Raw genomic sequence first — 20,616 nt, 5'->3', positions numbered from 1 at the left:
GGGCAAAAGTATAAGAACGGATGTTATGAGCAATAAAGTTGAACAATGCTTTACCAATCATATTGATTGATTGCATTCTTCCCTCACTGAAATCCTCCGCAGGGCAGTGTTCTTTATCTCTTCCATGACCCATTTGTCATAACTCCAAGGGGAGGTATCTTCTTTTAATGGGCCAGCTGTTAAAACCAGTTGGGGCAGTGTTCTTTATCTCTTCCATGACCCATCCTCTCTCCAGGCAGATATCTTCTGTTAATGGGCCATTGAGTCTTACTGAGTCACTGATAAAATGACATCATCCCATTGTGAGATGTTCCACCAAAAGGGAGGAGCCAGACATTCCTACCTGGATATAATCTGAGATTTAACACCCCAGAAGGAGCCTGTTTCCACTGGATTCCCAGAGGAAGACCAGACCCATCTACACCACCACTGGGCCTTCAGAGGGAAACTACACCCTTCTACAGAAGTGTTGCTTCAAGAAAACCACATCTGTCACTCCAGGAGGACTGCAGCCACGATTTGATTGGAGTGCTACCAACACCCTCACTAGCTGGGTGTCAGGTTGCATTCTGGCACTGTCAGAGTTTGGGCTTTTTTTACTACTTCAATTTTAGTTGGTTTGTTTTTTTTGTTTTTTTTTTTTTTTAATTTTACACTTTAGGCTGCGAGGAAGAGAACAATGGCCCAGGACAACCAGATAGGTGAGGAGGAAGTCAGTGCCCCTTTCCCCCTCTCTTCTGCTGCATCTCCCAGCCCAGCATGGCCCCCGGCCGCAGGACAACCCCGCTGCCAACGCCGTCCTGCTTGGGATGTACTGGGGATATCTCCTTCCCCCTCCCTCTGGCACGGAGGCAAATCCCATCCTCACCATGTCCTTCCTCCCTCAGAGAAGGAGCTGAAGATGGAGACCAGGGAGGACAAATCCATGCTGCAGAACATCAAGGAAGAGGCTGTTGTGAGCAGTTCCACATTGCAGGAATCCAACAGGGAGGAAAAGCCCCAAAGATCCCACAGGAGGAGGGGCTCCAAACCCATCCCAGGGTGCTCAGAGGAAAGACCAAACCTGTGCCAGGAAGGTGGACAGAGCTTAATCTGGGGCATTGAGCAGGTGCTCCATGAGCAGCTTCCTGGTGGGGAGAAGCCCCACAAGTGCTTGGAGTGTGGGAAGAGCTTCAACTGGAGGTCCCACCTGATCAGACACTGGTGCATCCACATGGGGAGAGGCCCCACGAGTGTGGGGAATGTGGAATGAGCTTCAGCCGGAGATCCAACCTGATCTGCCACCAGAGGATCCACACCAGGGACCAGCCCTATGAGTGTGAACAATGCAGGAAAAGCTTCAGCCAGCGCTGCAACTTGATGCGCCACCAGAACATCCACTCTGAGGAAAGGCCATACAAGTGTGGGGAATGTGGGAAGGGCTTCAATCGCAGGTCCCAGCGGATCATCCACCAAATGATCCACACTGAGGAGAGGCCCTACGAGTGTTCCCAGTGTGGGAAGAGGTTTCAGACCAGCTCAGATCTGCTCGGGCACCAGCAGATTCACAGAGAGGAGAGGCCCTTCCGCTGCCCCAACTGCAGGAAGGGCTTCAAGCGCAACTCCCACCTTGTCACCCACCGGCACATCCACACTGGGGAGAGGCCCTACGAGTGTCCCCAGTGTGGGAAGAGCTTCACTCAGATCTGTAACTTGACCCGACACCAACAGAGGCACCAGTAGGGGAAATCCTGCAAGTGCCCTGACTGTGGAAAGAGCTTTCTGTGCTGCTTCAACTTTACCCCACATCAGAGGACCCACATTGGGCAGAGCCCTGGTGACCCACATTCACTGTGATCTGCATTGAGAAGACACTGGGCTGCTTTTCTTTTTGTTTGGTGGTCCCTAATATTCTTTTGATTCATCTCCCTCCCTTTAAAATAGACAAAAAACAATAAACTTTTCAAAGGCATCTAAAGCTTCAATTTTTACTAGTGTTTCAAGGGAATCTGGGATTCAGGGACATACTTGGGAGGATTTGGGGGTTTTGGTTGTATTTGGTGTGGTTTTCTTCCTTTCTTGGTGCTCAAAGTGATGAGAGGGTTTTATCTGTCACCTCAAAAGCACTCAATGCCACGGAAAACTACTTCATCCCACCCCACAATTACACTATTCCAGAGCCCCTCAGGGTGGGATGGGGTTGGAAGGGGATTGGGAAAAGTGGAATGCAAATCAGGAGCGGGTGAGATGGGCATTGGGTGGAGCGGCATGGGTGGGAGTGAGTTTGGGAGGTGTGAAATGGGGGAAATAGGGCTTGGGAAGGGGGTCTTGATGTGCAGCAGGGGTGGGATAGGTTGGGGTTGGGACTGGGGAGGTGGAGTGGGGTCTGCAATAAGACAGCCAAAGTTTGGGGATGATGAAGGGAGGGGAAACCTGTTACTGAGGTCGATTTTGGATATTCCATGTTCCTGAAGAGATTTTGGGGTATCTCATGTTTCTCAGGGAGACACATCATGCACCAAAATTCTGCCCTGGAAGGGACTTTTCATTCTGCCCACCTCCAGGCTGAACATTCCAAGCTGCACTTTGGGGAGATTTCCTTCCCTTGCCACTCCCAGGAAAACTCTGTCTTCCTGCTGTTCACAAACAGAGAAGGGCTGCTGGGGGATGTGGCGGTCGGGGCCGTCTGGGGTACAATGACCGTGAAATAATAGAGTTTTCAATATTCAGTTAAACAAGGAGGGGACATCAACAAAACTAATACACTGGACTTCCAGAGGGCAGACTTGGGCCTGTTCAGCATGTTGATTTGGAGACCATTGAATCAGGTCCTGATTTTTAAAGGGAAGGAGCCCTTCAACAAAGGGATCCAGGAAGGACTGATGTACTTCAGGAAAGAAATCTTGAAGACACAGAGCTGTGCCTATGTGCCAAAAGATGAGCTGGCAAGGAGAACAACTGGCCTGGATGGACAGGAAGCTTTGGCAAGAACTCAGGGGAAAAAAAGAGGGTGCATCACCTTTGGAAAGAGGGAAAGGCTGCCCAGGAAATGTTTAAAGATGTTGTTCAGTCCTGAGAAAAAAAATTAGGGATGTGAAAGCCCAACTAAAACTTAATCTAGCCACTTCTATGAATAGTGAAAATGTATTTATAAATACATTAACTGCAAAAGGAGGGGCAAGGGAAACCTCCACTCTTTATTTAATGAAAGGGGGGAATACAGTGACTAAAGATGGAGCGAAGGCTGAGGTACTGAACACCTTGGCCTCAGTTTTCAATGTTAAGACAGGATGTCCTCAGGACAAATGTCCTCCTGAGCTGGTGGATGGAGTCAGGGAGCAGAACAGCCCTTGTAATCTAGGAGGAAGCAGTTGATGACCTGCTAAGCCACTCAGAAGCTCACAGGTGTGTGGGATCAGATGGGATCCATCCTGGGGGGATGAGCTCCCCCAGCTGCTCTCCATTATTTCTCATCAGTCCTGGCTCACTGGGGAGCTCCCAGAGGACTCCAGGTGCCAATGTGAGTCCATCCCCAGGAAGGGCTGGCAGGAGGATGTGGGCAACTCCAGACCTGTCAGCCTGACCTGGGTGCCTGGCAAGGGAATGGAACAGATCACCTGGAGTGCCATCACAGGGCACCTACAGCATGGCCCAGGGATCAGAGCCAGCCAGCATGCGTTTAGGAAGGGCAGGTCCTGCCTGACCAACCTCAGCTCCTTTTATACCCAGGTGAGCCACCTGGTGGATGTGGGAAAGGCTACCTGGCTACCAGGATGTGTCTACCTGGACTTCATCAAAGCCTTTGACACCGTGAGCCACAGCATTCCCTAGAAAAGCTGCAGCCCATGGCTTGGGCAGGTTCCCTCTTTGGTGGGAGAATGAAGAACTGTCTGGAGGCTGGGCCCAGAGAGTGCTGGGGATGGTGCTGCATCCAGTGGTGTCCAGTCCCTGGTGGTGTCCCCCAGGGATGTGTGTTGGGCCCATTCCTGTGTAATATCTCATGGACGATCTGGGTGAGGGGATCGAGGCCACCATTAACAAATTGCAGATGACACTAAGCTGGTGTGAGTGTGGATGTGCTGGAGGGCAGGAGGGCTGTGCACAGGGCCCTGGACAGGTTGGATCCAGGGAACAAATCCAACAATGTCAGGTTTAACAAGGCCAAGTGCCAAGTCCTGCACTTTGGCCACAACAACCCCTGCAGCACCACGGGCTGGGGACAGAGTGGCGGGACAGTAGCCAGGCAGAAAGGGACCTGAGGGGACTGATAGACAGCAGGCTGGACATGAGGCAGCAGTGTGCCCAGGTGGCCAAGAAGGCCAATGGCTCCTGGCCTGGATCAGGAGGAATGTGGCCAGCAGGAGCAGGGCAGTGATTCTTCCCCTGTACTCAGCACTGGTTGGGCAGCACCCCGAGTGCTGTGTCCAGTTCTGGGCCCCCAATTTACGAAGGACATGGAGGGGCTGGAGCATGTCCAGAGAAATATTTTGGGAGTGGGCAGAAGCTCAGTGTGTCAGAGCTTCATGAGATTTTCCCCTCTCCTGCACCAGAAATATTCAGAGAGTTGTACTCACAGAGTCTGTAGGCATTGGGATGTTCCAGGTGTAGGGGATCACTGCAGGAGCTGCAGCTGCATTGTCCTGCAGCCAGAGGTTCCTGTGCCAAGGGCTGGGAGTGATTCTCCCCCAGTCACTTCTCAGCCCCTTCGCAGCCCTGAGTGATTGAAGCTCTCTGTGCCTGTGTGCTGTGCCTGGGGTGGCTGCAGGCAGTGCCCCAGCCCTGCTGGGCTGGCAGAAGAGCTGCTCATCAAGAGAAATGTGTTTTTAAGCTCTTCTTGGTTGCCAGGAGCTGCCTCTGTGCCAGGAGCCCGGCCCAGCTCAGCAGCACAGACACAGCACAAGGACTTGCATGACCCTCTTGGGGCTTGTGCTGAGGCCCTCAACATCAGTCCCTGAGAGGGAGATGAAGAAACCTCTCCAGAACTCCAATGCCAGAATCCAACTCCAAAGTTTCTTGAAGTTTTAATGGGTCCCACTGAGGGACAGGACAGAGAAAGTGACCCCAGGCCCCAGCCAGAGCAGAGAACTGCAGGCAGTGATGACAGGTGGGGACAAAGAGAAGCCAAGTCTCGGTGCCCTGGGGCACAGCAGCTTCTGTGCCACCAAGGGCTGTGAGGAGACACCTTGTCCTGAGGCCTCCTGGCACAGCCCCAGCAAGGCTGGGCACTGTCAGCCCCTTGTCCTGCCCTCAGCATCCCCCTCCCATCCCAGTGGCCTCAAGGATGTGCTGGAAGGAGTCCCTGGGGAGCCTTGGTCAGGAATGGCCCTGGGGGGCTCCTTAATGCTCCCAGGGACTGCAGGTTTTTCAAAGGACTTTGGGTTTTGCTTTTGCCTGGGAGTCTCTGAGAGGTTTGTGCAATCATGGCCTCCAATTATCTGCCCTAATGAGTCCATTTAGAGCTTTGCATTGACACTCAGTAGGGCTCATTAATTCTTTGAGATACTCAAAGGGTTTAAGGTACTTTGTGTTTTCCTTCCCACATTGAGTCTCTGAGAAGCTTTTGTGCAATCCTGGCCTCCAATTCTCTCCTCCAAGAACTCCATGAGGAGCCTGTTTTGGACACGGACCTCAGTGGGACTCATTAATGCTTCCTGACACTTTGGGCTTTTCCTCAGACCTCGACTCCTGGAAAGGTTTGTGCAATCTCCTCTCAGGCCCTGAGGTTCCAGGGCTCAGCACCAAATGCACCAAGGGGCTCATGAGGATCAACCAACTCCTGACAAACCATGGCTGTACCTTGATTTCCCTCTGGTCTGGTGCAGTTCTTTAGGAAGTCCTTTTTCCTGGAGTAATGGAGAAATATTTCAAAGGGCTTATAAGAAATCCACATTCCTATTTTCAAGGGTGTCTTTTTCTCCTTAGAGGAGAGGTGATTGCAGCATTCAGTGACTGATATTGACCCAAGGACGCTCCTAAGCAGGTCTGATCTGGTTAGAGAAGTTGTGCCTTGAGCTCTGACCGAGTGTGGACAACCTTCCTCCACATTCTCCAATCCCATCCTGTCTCCCCTCAATCATAAGACCTGCTTTGCTTGGAGAACTGGCTGCACACAATCAAAGAGGAGTCTTCTTCCTTTTTTTAGCAATCTAAAACTTCTAAATTTAACAATCTCCTCAAATGGCTGTGCTAAGGCCATAGAGCCACCAAAGAGGTTCCCCTTCCCCAAGGCAGAACCATGAAAGGAATTATTTAGACACACAGGAAGTTCTGAAATAAACACAAATCCAGAGTTGGCTGAAGGCAGAATTAAAAAAGCTCCTGAAGGACAGACAACTTTGAACTCCTTGCAGCTCCAAGCTGCAGGTGGGTTGTTGGGAGGTGTGTGAGTGAGCCCAGAGTGAGGGGAAGGGAAATGCAGAGAGCCCTGAAAGTGCTTCTGTGCACACAGGCTGTGGGGAAGGACACTGCAGGCCTGGCCTGGGCCAGGAGTGAGGCTGGATCATCATCCGAAGCTGCCCAGGGCCATGGCAAGGGGCTGTGGCCATGGACACTGGCCTGAGCCCAGTGCCTGGGCCCCTTGCTCAGGGCTGGTGTCAGTGGCCAGAGCCAGAATGGATCCCTTGCTGGGGGCTGTGCCATGACCACCTGCCCTGTGCCGCGCTGGCTGCTCAGGCACCGCAGAACCAGCAGCAAATGCCGCTGCCAGGGCCAAAGGCAGCTCAGCCAGACAGAAAGGGGCAGTGCTGGGCACTGTTTCCATGGCAGCCCTCACTGGGACACCACACCTGGCTCACCTGTCCTGGCAATTGCCATGGAAAGCCCTTGTGGGGACAGATGCTGGCACCGGGACACAGCTGGGGCCGGGTGCTGAGCACAGGGCTGATCACACAGAGATAATTTTGTTCTTGCTGAGCTCACACAGAGCCAAGGCCTTTCCTGCCCCTTGTCCGGCCACGCTGGGGAGGGGCTGGGGGTGTGGGGGAGGTTAGGAGGGGCCACAGCCAGGACAGGGGATCCCAAGTGACCCCAGGGATACCCCAGACCACAGGACATCATGCGCAGTGTATAAAGTGGAGAGAGCAAGAAGGAAGGGGTGACATTTGGAGTGAGGGGTTTTCTCTTCCCAGGAGACAATGGGGCCCTGTTTCACCAGAGGGCAGGGTCAGCACCAAAGACACAGACACCAACTTAAGGAATTGTGTCATTTATATAATGCAAAGCTGCAAAGAATTACAAAAGGATGAGCTCAGAAAAGCCCATAATCATTAGCAAAGAATTACAAAAAGAGATCAGCAATGCATCCAGTCATTGCTACCAGATTGCCTCTATTGATTTAGAAAGATCCATCACCAGTTACCCTCAGACTTTACCATCATCTTGATCCACACATCAGCTGGGAGAAGCCAAGGACTGCAGAGTCTCTCCCAGACACTGGGAATTCCTGCAGGTGCCTCCACCTTTGCAGGAAACAAGTCCTCCAACCCCACTGGGAGAGGCCCCAGCTTTTACACTGTTAAACAAACATGCTGACATCACTTCTAGTACAGGAATAACTGGCTTCATTCTCCTGTTTGGCTTCTCTCAAAGCCTGGCCAGGGCTCAAGGAGAAACCAAGGGAGTTGACTTAGATCCTTCACCCCCAAACGAAGCCAGATGGGGTCTTGTCTTACCTTCAAACACAGAAAGGGAAATCCACATTTCACCACTGAACAGATACAGAGATCATTTTGGTAATAGTGCTCCATTAATGAGCGGACAAAGATAACCTTGGGTTGGAAGGTTTATCTAGAGGTCAGCGTTGCCTCAGGGCCTGTTGTTCAGGCTTCAGTCAGGACCTGCTGGACAGGCCTCAGTTTTTCAAATGGTCCTTTGACCTACAGGTGAACGACAACCTTCATAAAAATTCTTTCAAAACCAGAGTCTTAGATTTAGGTATTAGGCACAAAAGTGTCGCCTCTTGTCTTCAATTACGTGCTGCTCAAGTTCATTACTCAGAGCTAAAATTCACATGCCTTTTAAAACATGCCTAATGAGATGCTTTTCTCTGTTATTTATCAAATCCCCCCTTTTTTTCTCGAGACTTTTCTTTTTTTCTTTTTAGACAGTCTCAGCATTCCATTTCCCAGCACAAAGTGTCACAACAAGTCTAACATGGAATCATAACACACCAAGTGCTCACAGTGCAATGATTACAGTCACTGCCACAAATACATTTCACAGCAGCCTCCAATTTCATAGCCATGAGGCCAATCCCACCCAGAAAAATTGTCTTCTTCCTGCCACTCTTCTATTGCTCTTTCTATCAATTTTATTTCTCCTTGATGATCTGCATCAATTCCTCCTCCCATGACATGAACACTTTGCAAGGCCAAGCTCCAGTGAGCAGTTATCCAGCCAAAGTGTCCTGCAGGAATCTGAATTCCTATTCCAGTGTTGATAACTCTCATTTGCTTCTGATTTATCCTAATTATTTCTAATGCATGAAGGTCCAGCCCTGCAGCCTCTGGGGTGGCCTGTCAGGGGCCATTGCACCCAGAACAATTTCCCAGGAGGTCAAAGTCTCCCTGTCCATGGTTGTATTTGCAAACTGGGTGCAGCCGAGCACACCTAGGGGGTTTCCATTTCCCCAGTGGGGCCATTGTTAAGGCTCTGGAGTCTATCTGGGAGATGGGTTTTCCATCAGGACAGGTTCCCATCTCCTCCTTTTTCCAACTCCTCTTTTAACAACTTCTTCTTCCATTCAACCAATCATTCCGCATGGGGATTGTCTGGGATATGAACAACCCAGCAGTTTTAATCACTGTGTTTTTCACAGTAACAGACAAAGCATTCTGCATCATAGAATCAGCAAACCCTGTAGAAATAGCCAATTTCATCCCTTCCTCCTTTTTTCATTGTATACAATCTCACAAGCTTGACCACTGACAATTGGGTCCTGGCCAATGCTTTTCTGTAGGATATTTAGTGTAACATCCTTGAGCAGCCAAAGGTATGAAATTAGTATTGTCAGCACTATTTCTCATTATTATTTTCTATGTATTTCATATGTAGATAAAGACATATAGATATTAACATAGAAAGATATTTAAATATAGAAATAAACATATATATATATATATTTATAAATATTTATTTATAAAAATATATAGAAGTCCTGCTATATTTTAAATATGAATGGTTATTTATTACCTTAATATTTTTTCATTTGCACACGTGCATCTGAGCTCAGGACTGAAATGTTCTTCTGTCGCTCCATGTGGGAGTGTTCCAATAATAATTGTTCCTTCTCTAACTGCTGTTTCCAATGTGCTCTTAACAAAATCCAGCTTTGTCCTCCAAGCCCACAAGTTCTTTTCCTTTTTCCATATGCAACTTTTGGATGCATTTTAAGACATCCAGTGGTTCAGCTTCTTTTAACCGACTCCCCCATGGCTTGCACAATGCTCAGACCTCAGCCTGTAGTGGTTTGAAAGCAAAACAAATGAGAGGCTCCAAGTCAGAGATACAATTTAATAGGGAAAAAAAAAAAGGAAAGAAAGTAAAATAAAAGAGATGCAATAATACAAAAGACCACTGACAGAGTCAGAATACAACCTGAGCCAAGTGATGGAAGCAGTCCAGGTGAGGTGGTCTTCCTCAAGCAGTGATCCTGTAGAAAGGTCTGGTAGCTCGGTTCCTCTGGGAATCCAGTGGGTAAGCGCCCCTCTGGTGTTCAGAGTCTCAGCTTATATCCAGGCTGGAATGCTTGGTTTCTCCCTCTGGGCGGAGCATCCCACAATGGGATGGTGAGTCATGTGATAAGGCCTGATGGGCCCATTAACAGGAGGTAGTCCAGGCGGGGGTTATCTGTGAGCTGTGTAGCAAAGGTGCTGATGGGCCCATTAACAGAAGATAAGCCAGAGTGGAGGCGGCAGGGAGCACTGCCTCACCTGGTTTCAACAGTTCATGAAGATGGTGATAGAATATACTTCAACCCAGGACACAGCCCACTCCAGAGCTAGCAAAGTTTAGAGAAGGTCTTCTATTCCCATAATTTCTGATGGGACCGATTCCTTACATTTACATTTAAAAAGTGACATTTTGGTGTGATCTGGCCAAACTATGCCAATGTTGTTTAACCAGTTGGCAGGGTCAGCACCAAAGACACAGACATCACCTGAAGGAATTGACCAACTGACGTGTATTTTACTCTAGTTCAAAGCAGCAAAGGAGCACAGAAGGAGCAGCTCAGCAATGCACCCAGTCATCACTACCAAGGATTGCCCACAGTGATTGAGAAAGATCCATCACCAGTTACCCTCAGCCTTTCCCATCACCCACACACACACATCAGCTGGGGAAGCTGTCACAGCCAAGGACTGCAGAGCCTCTCCCGGACACTGGGAACTCCTGCAGGTGCCTCCAGCCACAGGTGAGGCTCCAACCTGGCTGGGAGAGGGCCCAGCTCTGACAGTGCTGAATAAACACACTGACAGCACTCCTAGAGTGGGAACATCTGGATTCATCCTCCTCTTGGGTTCCTCCCAAAGCCTGGCCAGGGCCAAGGAGGAATCAAGGGAGATGACTTTGACCATCCAGCCCCAAACAAGGCCAGATGTCAGATTTCATGGCCTTGTCCAGCTTCTAAAGACAGAAAAGTTGATATATGTTTTACTAATGAGTGGATACATCTAACACAATGCTAATGATCATGCATATTTCCTTAATGAGCAGATACAAAGATAACCTTTGCTGGAAGGTTCATCCAGAGGCCACCTTTGGCTCAGGGCCGGTTGTTCAGGCCTCACTCAGGCCTCCTGTCCAGGCCTTGGCACTTCAGGGACATGGTTGAGTGCTGGGCTTGACACTGGCTGGACTGGATGAGCTCAGAGGTCTTTTCCAATAGAAAGGATTCTGTAATTCCAGATTTCTATCTGCTGGATTCAGCCAAGTCCATGTTAGCAGCATTACTATGGTCCAAAAGTCCCCTCTTTTGGCCTAAGGCTTCAGTTCCTTTAGATCCTGTTGCTAAGCTGCTCATGCTGAACAGGACGACTCAGAGAGAATACAGTTCATCTAATTCCTTCTGGAACACAGAGAGGGGAGGGTGTGGAAACAAGAACATTGTTTGGTGTGGCCTCCTCTCTGCCCTTCCCCCATGTGAGCCCTTTGAAACAGCTGAGAGCTTTCTCCAAGAGTGCGATGAAGCAGCTGTTCCTGCTCCCAGGTCTGGCTCTCTCCAGTCTCTGACCTTGCCTGCTTTTGTCCCTCTTGCTGTGCCCTCTGTTCCCCTGGGGCTCGGTGGCTGCTGCCCAGGACTGTGGAACTGGCACAGATCCAGGGGTCGAGACCCTCCTTTCTCTGCCCTTGCAGCTGCCTGCTCACAGCAGCCTTTTCCATCTGGGAAGGTCTACGTGGAGAAGGAGTCGCCACCTCTGTTCCTTGCACAACCCCCAGGCGAAGTCGTAGGGAAACCCCGAAATAATAAAGGAAGTCGGCAGAGCAAATGCACATCCAATCAATATGATCACTGCTACGTTTCTCCTTTATTCTGTGCAAGATGGCAGGTTTTATACACTCCATATTGTTTACACTTCTAGATACATTCTCATTGGTACAAGGCACAGGAAAGAATGCAAACACCTATTGTTTAATAAACTGTTTAAGGCAGCTACTATGTCCACACCAATTACTATACTTGTTAGCTACTATGAAGCCCTTTGACCCTTGCAACAACTTAAGTGATTATTTCTACTGCGACACACACTTGGCACTAATTTCTATCTGTGCCACAACCTCACAGGCCTCAGCGCCACGGCCTAGAGGCCTAGCATATTGCTCAGTCTGGATGATTCAAGTACAGCTCATCTCCTACAAATCCCCCTTTTTCTTTTGAATCAGCCAGACTGGGGTAGAGGCGCACCTTACTATTTTTCACATACATATCTATTAAAACTAAAAACCGTTAAGAAAAATCTTAAATACAATAACTTAAAGTGTTTCTTATAATAAACAACCTACAACAATCAACAGTAACACATGCAAAGTTAAATGACTGCTGATTACTAAAATACTATCTCATTGTCCCAGATTCTGCAACAGCTGAAAAACTTTTTCTCAATGAAAACGTGGGTATCCTTTCTCGAGCAAGGCTCCCAAGTTTACTCCAAAGTCTGTCCGGCTGTCATTGACAAGGTCAAATCGTCAAGTCAAAACGACTTGTATGTAGTTTCTTTTTCGTGCAGAAAACATCTGGGTTTGCTGACGAAAACATCTCCTCTAGTTAAAGTCAAGGTGTGGCCAAGACCCTGCCTTTATACTAGAGTGATGTCCCTCAATAGATTTTAAAATTAAACTCTTCACAATACTCATTATTTTAAACTTAACTTAATTTACTTATTATCTTAAAACTTAAAATCTTAAAAAACAATTTATAACTTATAACAATTCTGCTGTAAAACTTGTGTCTTCTTTCAGTCACACAAACAGGTGACACTTCTCAGTGCTCCATCACTGCTGTTTTCCTTTGAAGTTTTTTCTGTCTGAGACACAACGACTCAACTGTTTAAATTGAGTTAGTATATCTTGATAAAACTTAGAACAATTTAAAACCTCTTAACATAACCTAAAACAAACCTAAAACAATTGAAAAACCTGAAACTCTTAAAAACCTGTAGGCAGTACAACATTAAGTTTATAAAACATGTCATGACCCTTCACTTTGCTTGCTCCAGCCGGTCCCGGCTCTCCCCCTTTTTCTTTTGCAAGGAAACGTCTGTCGTGTGGGGGGTATGGAGTTGAAGGTTTGAGTCGTCACTGTCTTGCAATGGTTGTAAATTGTCATTGTTCAAACAGTTTTTAAGCAGCATACAAGGTGAAAATCTGAGGATAAAATTTGTGCATTTGGGGTCAGCCAATTCAGATATTTTCACAGCTGACCGCTGTATTTTATGTTCTGGAGTCGCTGTCAGGTGTTACTTGACAAAGGAAGGAGGGAATTGTGCTTCTCCGACTTCCACACTTGAGGATGTGATGTTTCGTGGCTCTCTAAAGTATTTTGTTGATGTGCCACTTCGGCAAGTTTCGAACTTTGATGATGTATTTCATCTGCACTCGTTGTTCTGAATCGCTGTCACTGCCTTTCTCGAGACAAAGGGCCAGAGTGGTCTGCTGACGTCTCTGTCGCTGCGGCGGCTGCGCTGGTTGGGATCGGCTCTCTCTGCCGCGCTGTCTTCCCTGGCGGCGCCTGCTCTCCCCGCACCGCTGGCTTCTCCCACGCGGGTGAGAGACGGGGGAGGCCGGAGAGTGAGTGGACGGTTCCGCATCGCCGCCGTCTCCACCCTCAGCTCCGCCTCGGTGTCCCGCCCCTCGGCTCCGCTCCGTCCCGCCTCTGGCTCCGCCTGAGCTCACGTCTTCACCACGCCCCCCGACGGGGACCGCGGAGTCCCGTCCTGCTCCTGCGCAGTCGGTCTGGCCAGCGGAGGGGACACTTCTGCCGCCTGTGTCACATGCTCCAGGACATCCTGGGGACTGGAACGGGCATGCGCAGACAAACCTTTCATCGGGTGCGAGTTACAAAAACGCAACCAGGTCGCCATTGTCGAGTGCAGCTGCGGCGGTGGCTGTGGATCTAGTTTTTCAGCCTCCGCCCCTTCAAAAGCCTGAAGGGCAGCTGCGACAGCTTGTCTCTCAGCAGAGATAGCCTCCACACCGCCCCCAGTTCTCGCGTGACCTTCCCGTCCTTGCCGCCTGTGATTACCGTGTCCCAAAGCAAAGTGCCGATTTCGCGCCATTCAGAGACGCTGACCATCAGAAATGGCTTACTTAATTTCCCTTTTCTCTTTGCCCAGAGAGCCAACTGCTCTAAGTCACGTTCTTTTAGTTTTTCACCTCTCTTTGAGAGGAGATTCAGTAAAAGCCGCGTGGCCGCCTTAAATTCCGCTTCCGCATCCATGTTACCTTTCTTATCTGATGTTTTTCACCGCGGCTCTCCTTCTCCGGCGACGGTGGCACCTCCGTCGCGGTCCGACTCCCTCGCTCCGTCCAGCCACGGATGACTGAACACGGAGGTTTAAAGGTGCTCCGCCTTCGGCGAAGGCTTAACGTGCGCCGGAGCCGCTCCCAAACCTGCGAGAGAAGGGTTTCCGACGTCTTCGTGGAATCCAGATTCGCTTAAATGCTTTTCTTAGGGTCCAACCGTTTGGGCGCCAGGCGAAGGCTTAGGGAAACCCCGAAATAATAAAAGGAAGTCGGCAGAGCAAATGCAGGTCCAACCAATATGATTACTGCTACGTTTCTCCTTTATTCTGTGTAAGATGGCAGGTTTTAAACACTCTATAGTTTACACTTCCAGATACATTCTCATTGGTACAAGGCACAGGGAAGAATGCAAACACTCATTGCTTAATAAACTGTTTAAGGTAGCTACTATGTCCACACCAATTACTATACTTGTTAAGTGCTATGAAACCCTTTGACCCTTGCAACACCTTAAGTGAAAATTTCTACATACAACACACTCTTGGCACTAATTTCTATCTGCACCACAACCTCACAGGCCTCAGTGCCACAGCCTAGAGGCCTAGCATATTGCTCAGTCGGGATGATTCAAGTACAGCTCATCTCCTACATGTTACAAAACCGTATTTTAATTTTAATTCTATGGTACAACCCCCCCAAAAATATACATATTCATCACATCACCATTTCTAAACCCTGTTAAAAAGAAACTAGAAAAACCTTCCCACATTATACATATTGCATTATTTCAAATTTTGCGAAAATGCCAACTTCATATTATGCATTTATAATAAAATCCTCATCTTCCCTTTTTATAAGTGTTAAGTGGATTTTATGGAAATGGTAAATTGTAATACACATTTAGTGACTGTACATAAGCAGCACGCTTTTAGAATCACGTGTCCATGTAAGGTTTGGTGTTCTCCCCTGCTGGACCTCAGCCCTGAATGAATGATGCTCTCTTTGATACCAAATTAGTGTTAAGGAGTCTTATTCTGATATTTTGGAGACTTGGTAACATAGCGGCCTCACGGACCCAAGGAGTCCCCTGTGACACGAACCTGATGGAACAAAGGATCCATTGGGACACTGCAGAATCCAATGGAGCCGAGAAGACCTGTTGACACTGTGGGGCTGCATGGAACCAAAATCCATTTTGACAGTGTGGCCACATGGAACTGATGGTCCATTGTGATGCTGCAGATCCAAGGAGACCATTGTGACACTGTGGAAACTCATGGAATCAAAAGTCCATTGTGACAGAGAAAGACCTCATGGAACCAAGGGGCCCTGGTGACACAGCAGAGCCCCACAGAGCCTAGGAGTCCATGGTGACAGTGAGAAACCTCTTGGAACAAAGGATCCATGGTGACACTGCTGAACCTCATGGAACAAAGGATCCATGGTTACACTGCGGAACCAAGGAGGCCGTTGTTGACCACATGGCAGCTCAAGGAACCTGAAGTCCACGGTGACACAGCAAGGCCTCAGGGAACCAAGGGTCCATTGTGACAATCTGCAGCCTCATGGGCCCACGAGCCTTTGTGACACAGCAGGGCCACCTGGAGCCAAGGGGCATCGTGACACTGCAGATCCAAGGAGACATCTGTGACCCTAAGGAACCTCCTGGAACAAAGGGTCCATTGTTACACTGGGGGGCCCTGTGGAACCATGGGGATCATTCTGATACTGTGGTGCTCCATGAAACAAAAGGGCCATTCTGATGGTATCAAGGGGACAGCTGTGTCACAGTGGGGCTTCATGGAACCACAATGAACTCACAATGGGATGATGTAACGTGTCATGTCATTGGTGAGCTTTAATGGTCCATTAACAGAAGATAACGCACTGGAGGTAATGGGAGGGTGAACAGAGATAAGAAACAATGCCCCACTTGGTTTTAACAGCTGCCTTGTTATCAGAAAGGCAGCTGCCCCCTCGCTCCTGGAGTTACAACAGATAAGAAAAAACACCTCCCCAAACAGATTTCAACAGATGGAATAGAATAAACTTTTTTTTGGTGTTATAACCCAAGACAGGGACTCACAGGATCCAAGGGGCCATTGTGACACTGCAGGGCCTTGTTTAACCACGGGGTCATTTAACCACATGGATACAAGGGGACCAAAGTGACACTGTGGGGCTCCATGAGAAGAAGGGTCCTTCCTGACGCCGTGACAAAGGAGTGACATTGTGACACAGCAAGGCATCATGGAGAGTTGCTCCCAGTAGCACAAAGTGTGATCCCACTTGCTCCCTTTCAACACCAGCATGAGCCCAGTAATCTCCAGTATGATCCTTGTCACATGCCAGCACTCCCAGTCTGGTCCGAGTATAATCCCAGTTACTCTCAATCCCTCCCAGTATGGTCCCAGTTTCCTCCAGCTAGATCAACCCCATCAGTCCAAGTATGATGCCATTTGCTCCCAGTGTGCTTCCAGTTGCTTGCAGTCACCCCCAGTAGAGGGGATGTTGTGCAGGGTATGTTCCCAGTCACTCTCAGGTACTCCCAGTATTAGTCCAGTCACTCCTAATATGATCCAAAGATGAGCCCAGTGTGGTCCCAGTCACTGCCAGTATGAACCACTTGCATCCCACGTGGTTCCAGTTGTACTCTTTCACCCTCACTTTTGTTCCAGACAGTTCCAGTCTCTCCCAGAGTACCCCAGTTCCTTCCAGCATGATCCCATTTTCTCACAGCCACTCCCAGTCAGCCTCACCGTAGTTGAACTCACTGCCAGTATGACCCCAGTCATGCCCAGCATGCACCCAGTCACTCCCAGTTTCTCCCAGTTGCTCCCAGCTGCTCACTCCCAGTTTCTCCCAGTTGCTCCCAGCTGCTCCTGGTCACGCTCAGCATGATCCCAGTCACTCCCAGTATATCCCAATTTCCCCCAGCATAGCCACAATTTCCCCCTGCAGGCTCCTCATTCCCAGTATGAATCCAGTATGATCACAGTCTCCCTTGGCATGGGCCCAGCTGCTCCCAGTATGATTCCCAGTCTGATGTCAGTACAAACCCCGTACAATCTCAGTTACTGTATGATCCCAGTACAAACCAGTTGCTCCCAGTATGACATTTCTAGGGCACCTTCCCCCCCCCCCCCCGTGTTCTGACCTGTCCCAGCTGCGTCCCTTCTCCACCCACAAGCTGTGAGATGTCCAGGGAAAGAGGAAGGAGGATGAGGAGGAGAAGAGAGGGAGGAAGACGCAGAGTGGCAGCGGGAAGCGGGAGGAAGAAGAGGAGAGGAGGGACCGGGCGGCTCCAGTGCTCCCTGAACCCGCAGCCGCCCAGGACCATTGGCCCCAGTCCCGCAGGTGCCCGGGGAGGGGGATCTCGCCCCAAATATCCCGGGGGCTTCCCTGGGTTTGGGGTATTTTGGGGAGGATGTTTGGAGCTTTCTGCGCTTCAATACCAAGCTGCAGATGGCCCTTGGGGGGACATCAGGGGGTCCCCGGGAGGTGTTTTTGGGGGGTCCCGGTGTCGGCAGAGCCCTGGCAGGGGGTGGGGGAATGCAGATCCCCCCTGGGTGGGGGTTGGGCTAGCTAGTTTACCCTAGGCATGGTCTTAGTTACTCTCAGTTACTCCCAGTTGCTATCACTTTCATCCTGTGTGTTCCCAGTTCTCCCAGTTGCCCTTAGTATAGTCCCAGTCACTCCCAATATGATGCCAGTAACTCCCAGCATGCTCCCAGTCATGTCCAGTTGCCCACAGTACAGACCAGTCACTCCAAACCTGCTCACAGTAGTTTGCAGAAAGATCCCAGTTCTCCCCAGTGTGCCAGTTTGAAAACAAACAAGCTGGAGATCCCAAGTAAGAATTATTCCATGACCCATTTCTCATAACTCTGCAGGATATTTTCTGTTAATGAGCCAGCTGTTAAACAAAGGTGGGGCAGTTTTTCTTATCTCCTCCACGACCCATGCTCCCTACAGGGGCACACCTTCTGTTAATGGGTCATTGAGTCTTACTGAGTCACTGATAAAATGACATCATCCCTTTGTGAGATGCTCCACCCGCAGGGAGGAGCCAAGCATTCCTACCTGCATATCATCTGACATTGAAAACACCAGAAGCAGCCTGTTTCCACTGGATTCCCAGAGAAAGACCAGACCCATCTACACCACCACTGGGCCCTCAGAGGGAAACTACACCCTTCTACAGGATCATTGCTTCAAGAAAACCACATCTGTCACTCCAGGAGGACTGCAGCCACGATTTGATTGGAGTGCTACCAACACCCAGACTAACTGGGTGTCAGGGTGTATTCTGACTCTGTCAGTAGTTTTGGGGTTTTTTTACTACTTATACTTTAATTTAACTTTAAATTTTTTAGTTTAGGCTGCGAGGAAGAGAAAGATGCCCCAGGACAGCCAGGCAGGTGCGGAGGAAGTCAGTGCCCTTTCCCCCTCTCTCCTGCTCCATCTCCCAGCCCAGCATGGCCCCCGGCTGCAGGACTACCCTGCTGCCAACGCCGTCCTGCCGAGGATGGACTGGGGGGGGTCTCCTTCCCCTTCCCTGTGGCAGGGAGGCAAATCCCATCCTCTCCTTGTCCTTCCTCCCTCAGAAAAAGAGCTGAGGATGGAGACCAGGGAGGACAAATCTCCACGACAGAACCTTATGGGAGAGGTTGTTTTGAGCGGCTCCCCAGCACAGGAATCAAACGGAGAGGAAACACCTTGGAGACGCGGCATAACGACAGGATGCAGACCCATCCCAGGGTGCAGCGTGGATGAAAGATCAACCCTGTGCCAGGAAGGTGGACAGAGTTTCAGCCAGGGCTCTCAGCTGGTTGTCCATGAGCAGCTCCATGGTGTGGAGAAGCCCCACAAGTGCTTGGAGTGTGGGAAGAGCTTCAGCGAGATTCAGCACCAGATGATCCACACTGGGGAATTGCCCTACGAGCGGGGGGAATGTGGGAAAAACTTCAGCTGCAGCTCCCACCTCTTCTTCCACCATTGCATACACACTGGGGAGAGGCCCTACGAGTGTCCCCAGTGTAGGAAGAGGTTTCAGACCAGCTCCAGTCTCCTCAAGCACCAGCAGATTCACAGAGAGGAGAGGCCCTTCCGCTGCCCCGACTGCGGGAAGGGCTTCAAGCACAACTCCCACCTCGTCACCCACCAGCGCATCCACACTGGGGAGAGGCCCTACAAGTGTGGGGAATGTGGGAAAAGCTTCAGCACAAGCTCCAACCTGATCCGCCACCAGAGGACCCACACCAGGGAACGGTCCTACGCGTGTGAGCAATGTGGGAAGAGCTTCAGGACCAGCTATGACTTGAACCGCCACCAGAACATCCACGCTGAGGAAAGGCCATACAAGTGTGGGGAATGTGGGAAGGGCTTCAACCAGAAGTCCAAACTGATCATACACCAAATGATCCACACTGGGGAGAGGCCCTACAAGTGCGAGGAATGTGGGAAGAGCTTCACCACAAGCTCCAACCTGATCCGCCACCAGAGGATCCACACCAGGGAACTGCCCTACAAGTGTAAGCAACGTGGAAAGAACTTCAGCCAGAAGTTACAACTGATCACCCACCAAGTCATCCACACTGGGGAGAGGCCCTACGAATGTTACACACCTGGGAAAAGGTTTCAGACCAACTCCAGTCTCTTTGTGCACCAGCAGATTCACACAGAGGAGAGGCCCTTACCGCTGCCCCAGCTCCAGGATGGGCTTCAAGCACCACTCCTACCTCATCAGCCACCGGCACATCCACACTGGGGAGAGGCCCTACGAGTGTGGGGAATGTGGGATGAGCTTCAGCAGAAACTCCCACATGATCCACCATCAGAGCATTCAAACCAGGAAATGGCCCAACGACTGTCCCGCTTGTGGGATGAGCTTGTCCAGGAGCTCTCACTTTAACAGACACCAATGGAAACACTGGTAAGGGAAGCCCTGCAAGTGCCCCAGCTGTGGGAAGAGCTCTGTGCTCTGCTCCAACTCCATCTCCCATTACTGGACCCATATTGCGCAGAGACCTGGTCACCCACATCCCCAGTGATCTGCACTGGGGAGACACTGGTTGGTGGTCTTTTCGTTTGGTTTTCCCTAATACTCTTTTGATTCATTTTCATCCCTTTAAAACAGACAAAATTTGGGCAATAATCAATAAACTCATCAAAGGCATCTAAAGCCTCATTTTCTACCAGTGTTTCAAGGGAATCTGGGATTCAGGGAGTTACTTGGTAGCATGTGGAGGTTTGGGGAGTATTTGGTGAAGTTTTCTCCACGTCTTTGCACTCAAAGAGGCAGGAGGGTTTGATCTGTCACCTCAAAACAACTCAATGCCACTGAAAACTGCTCAATTCCACCCCAAAATTACGTGATTCCACCGCCCCTCAGGGTGGAATGCGGTTGGAAGGGGATTGGGCAAAGTGGGAAGCAAATCAAGAGGAGTGAAGTGGGCACTGGATAAGGCAGGATGGGTTGGATGAGGATTGAGAGGTGTGAAATGGGGGAAATAGACCTTGGAAAGGGAGTCTTGATGTCCAGCAGGGGTGGGATGGGTTGGGGTTGGGACTGGGGAGATGGGGTGTGCTGTGGATTGAAACAGCACAAATTTGGGAATGATGAAGAGAGGGGGAGCCTGTTATTGATGGAGATTTTGGATATCTCACGTTCTTGAA

At 49.8% G+C, this 20,616-nt stretch overlaps 1 protein-coding gene across 1 annotated transcript in view; it reads left to right on the top strand.

Annotated features, from left to right (window-relative positions):
* The first annotated feature begins 679 nt into the window (after window positions 1–679).
* Window positions 680–20,616, top strand: part of LOC136294288 (zinc finger protein 665-like) — a 113,537-nt gene continuing 93,600 nt past the window's right edge. Inside the window, 5 exon segments of the mRNA XM_066191925.1 lie at window positions 680–701; window positions 888–1,211; window positions 1,214–1,663; window positions 18,738–19,630; window positions 19,632–19,818. Of these exon segments, the coding sequence (XP_066048022.1) occupies window positions 680–701; window positions 888–1,211; window positions 1,214–1,663; window positions 18,738–19,630; window positions 19,632–19,818 (1,876 nt within the window).

The sequence above is a fragment of the Chamaea fasciata genome, unplaced genomic scaffold (assembly GCF_029207755.1).
Source record: "Chamaea fasciata isolate MVZ Bird 193981 ecotype frontalis unplaced genomic scaffold, bChaFas1.0.hap1 SCAF_9, whole genome shotgun sequence".
NCBI lineage: Eukaryota > Metazoa > Chordata > Aves > Passeriformes > Sylviidae > Chamaea > Chamaea fasciata.
This window is presented reverse-complemented; position numbering and strand designations above follow the sequence as displayed.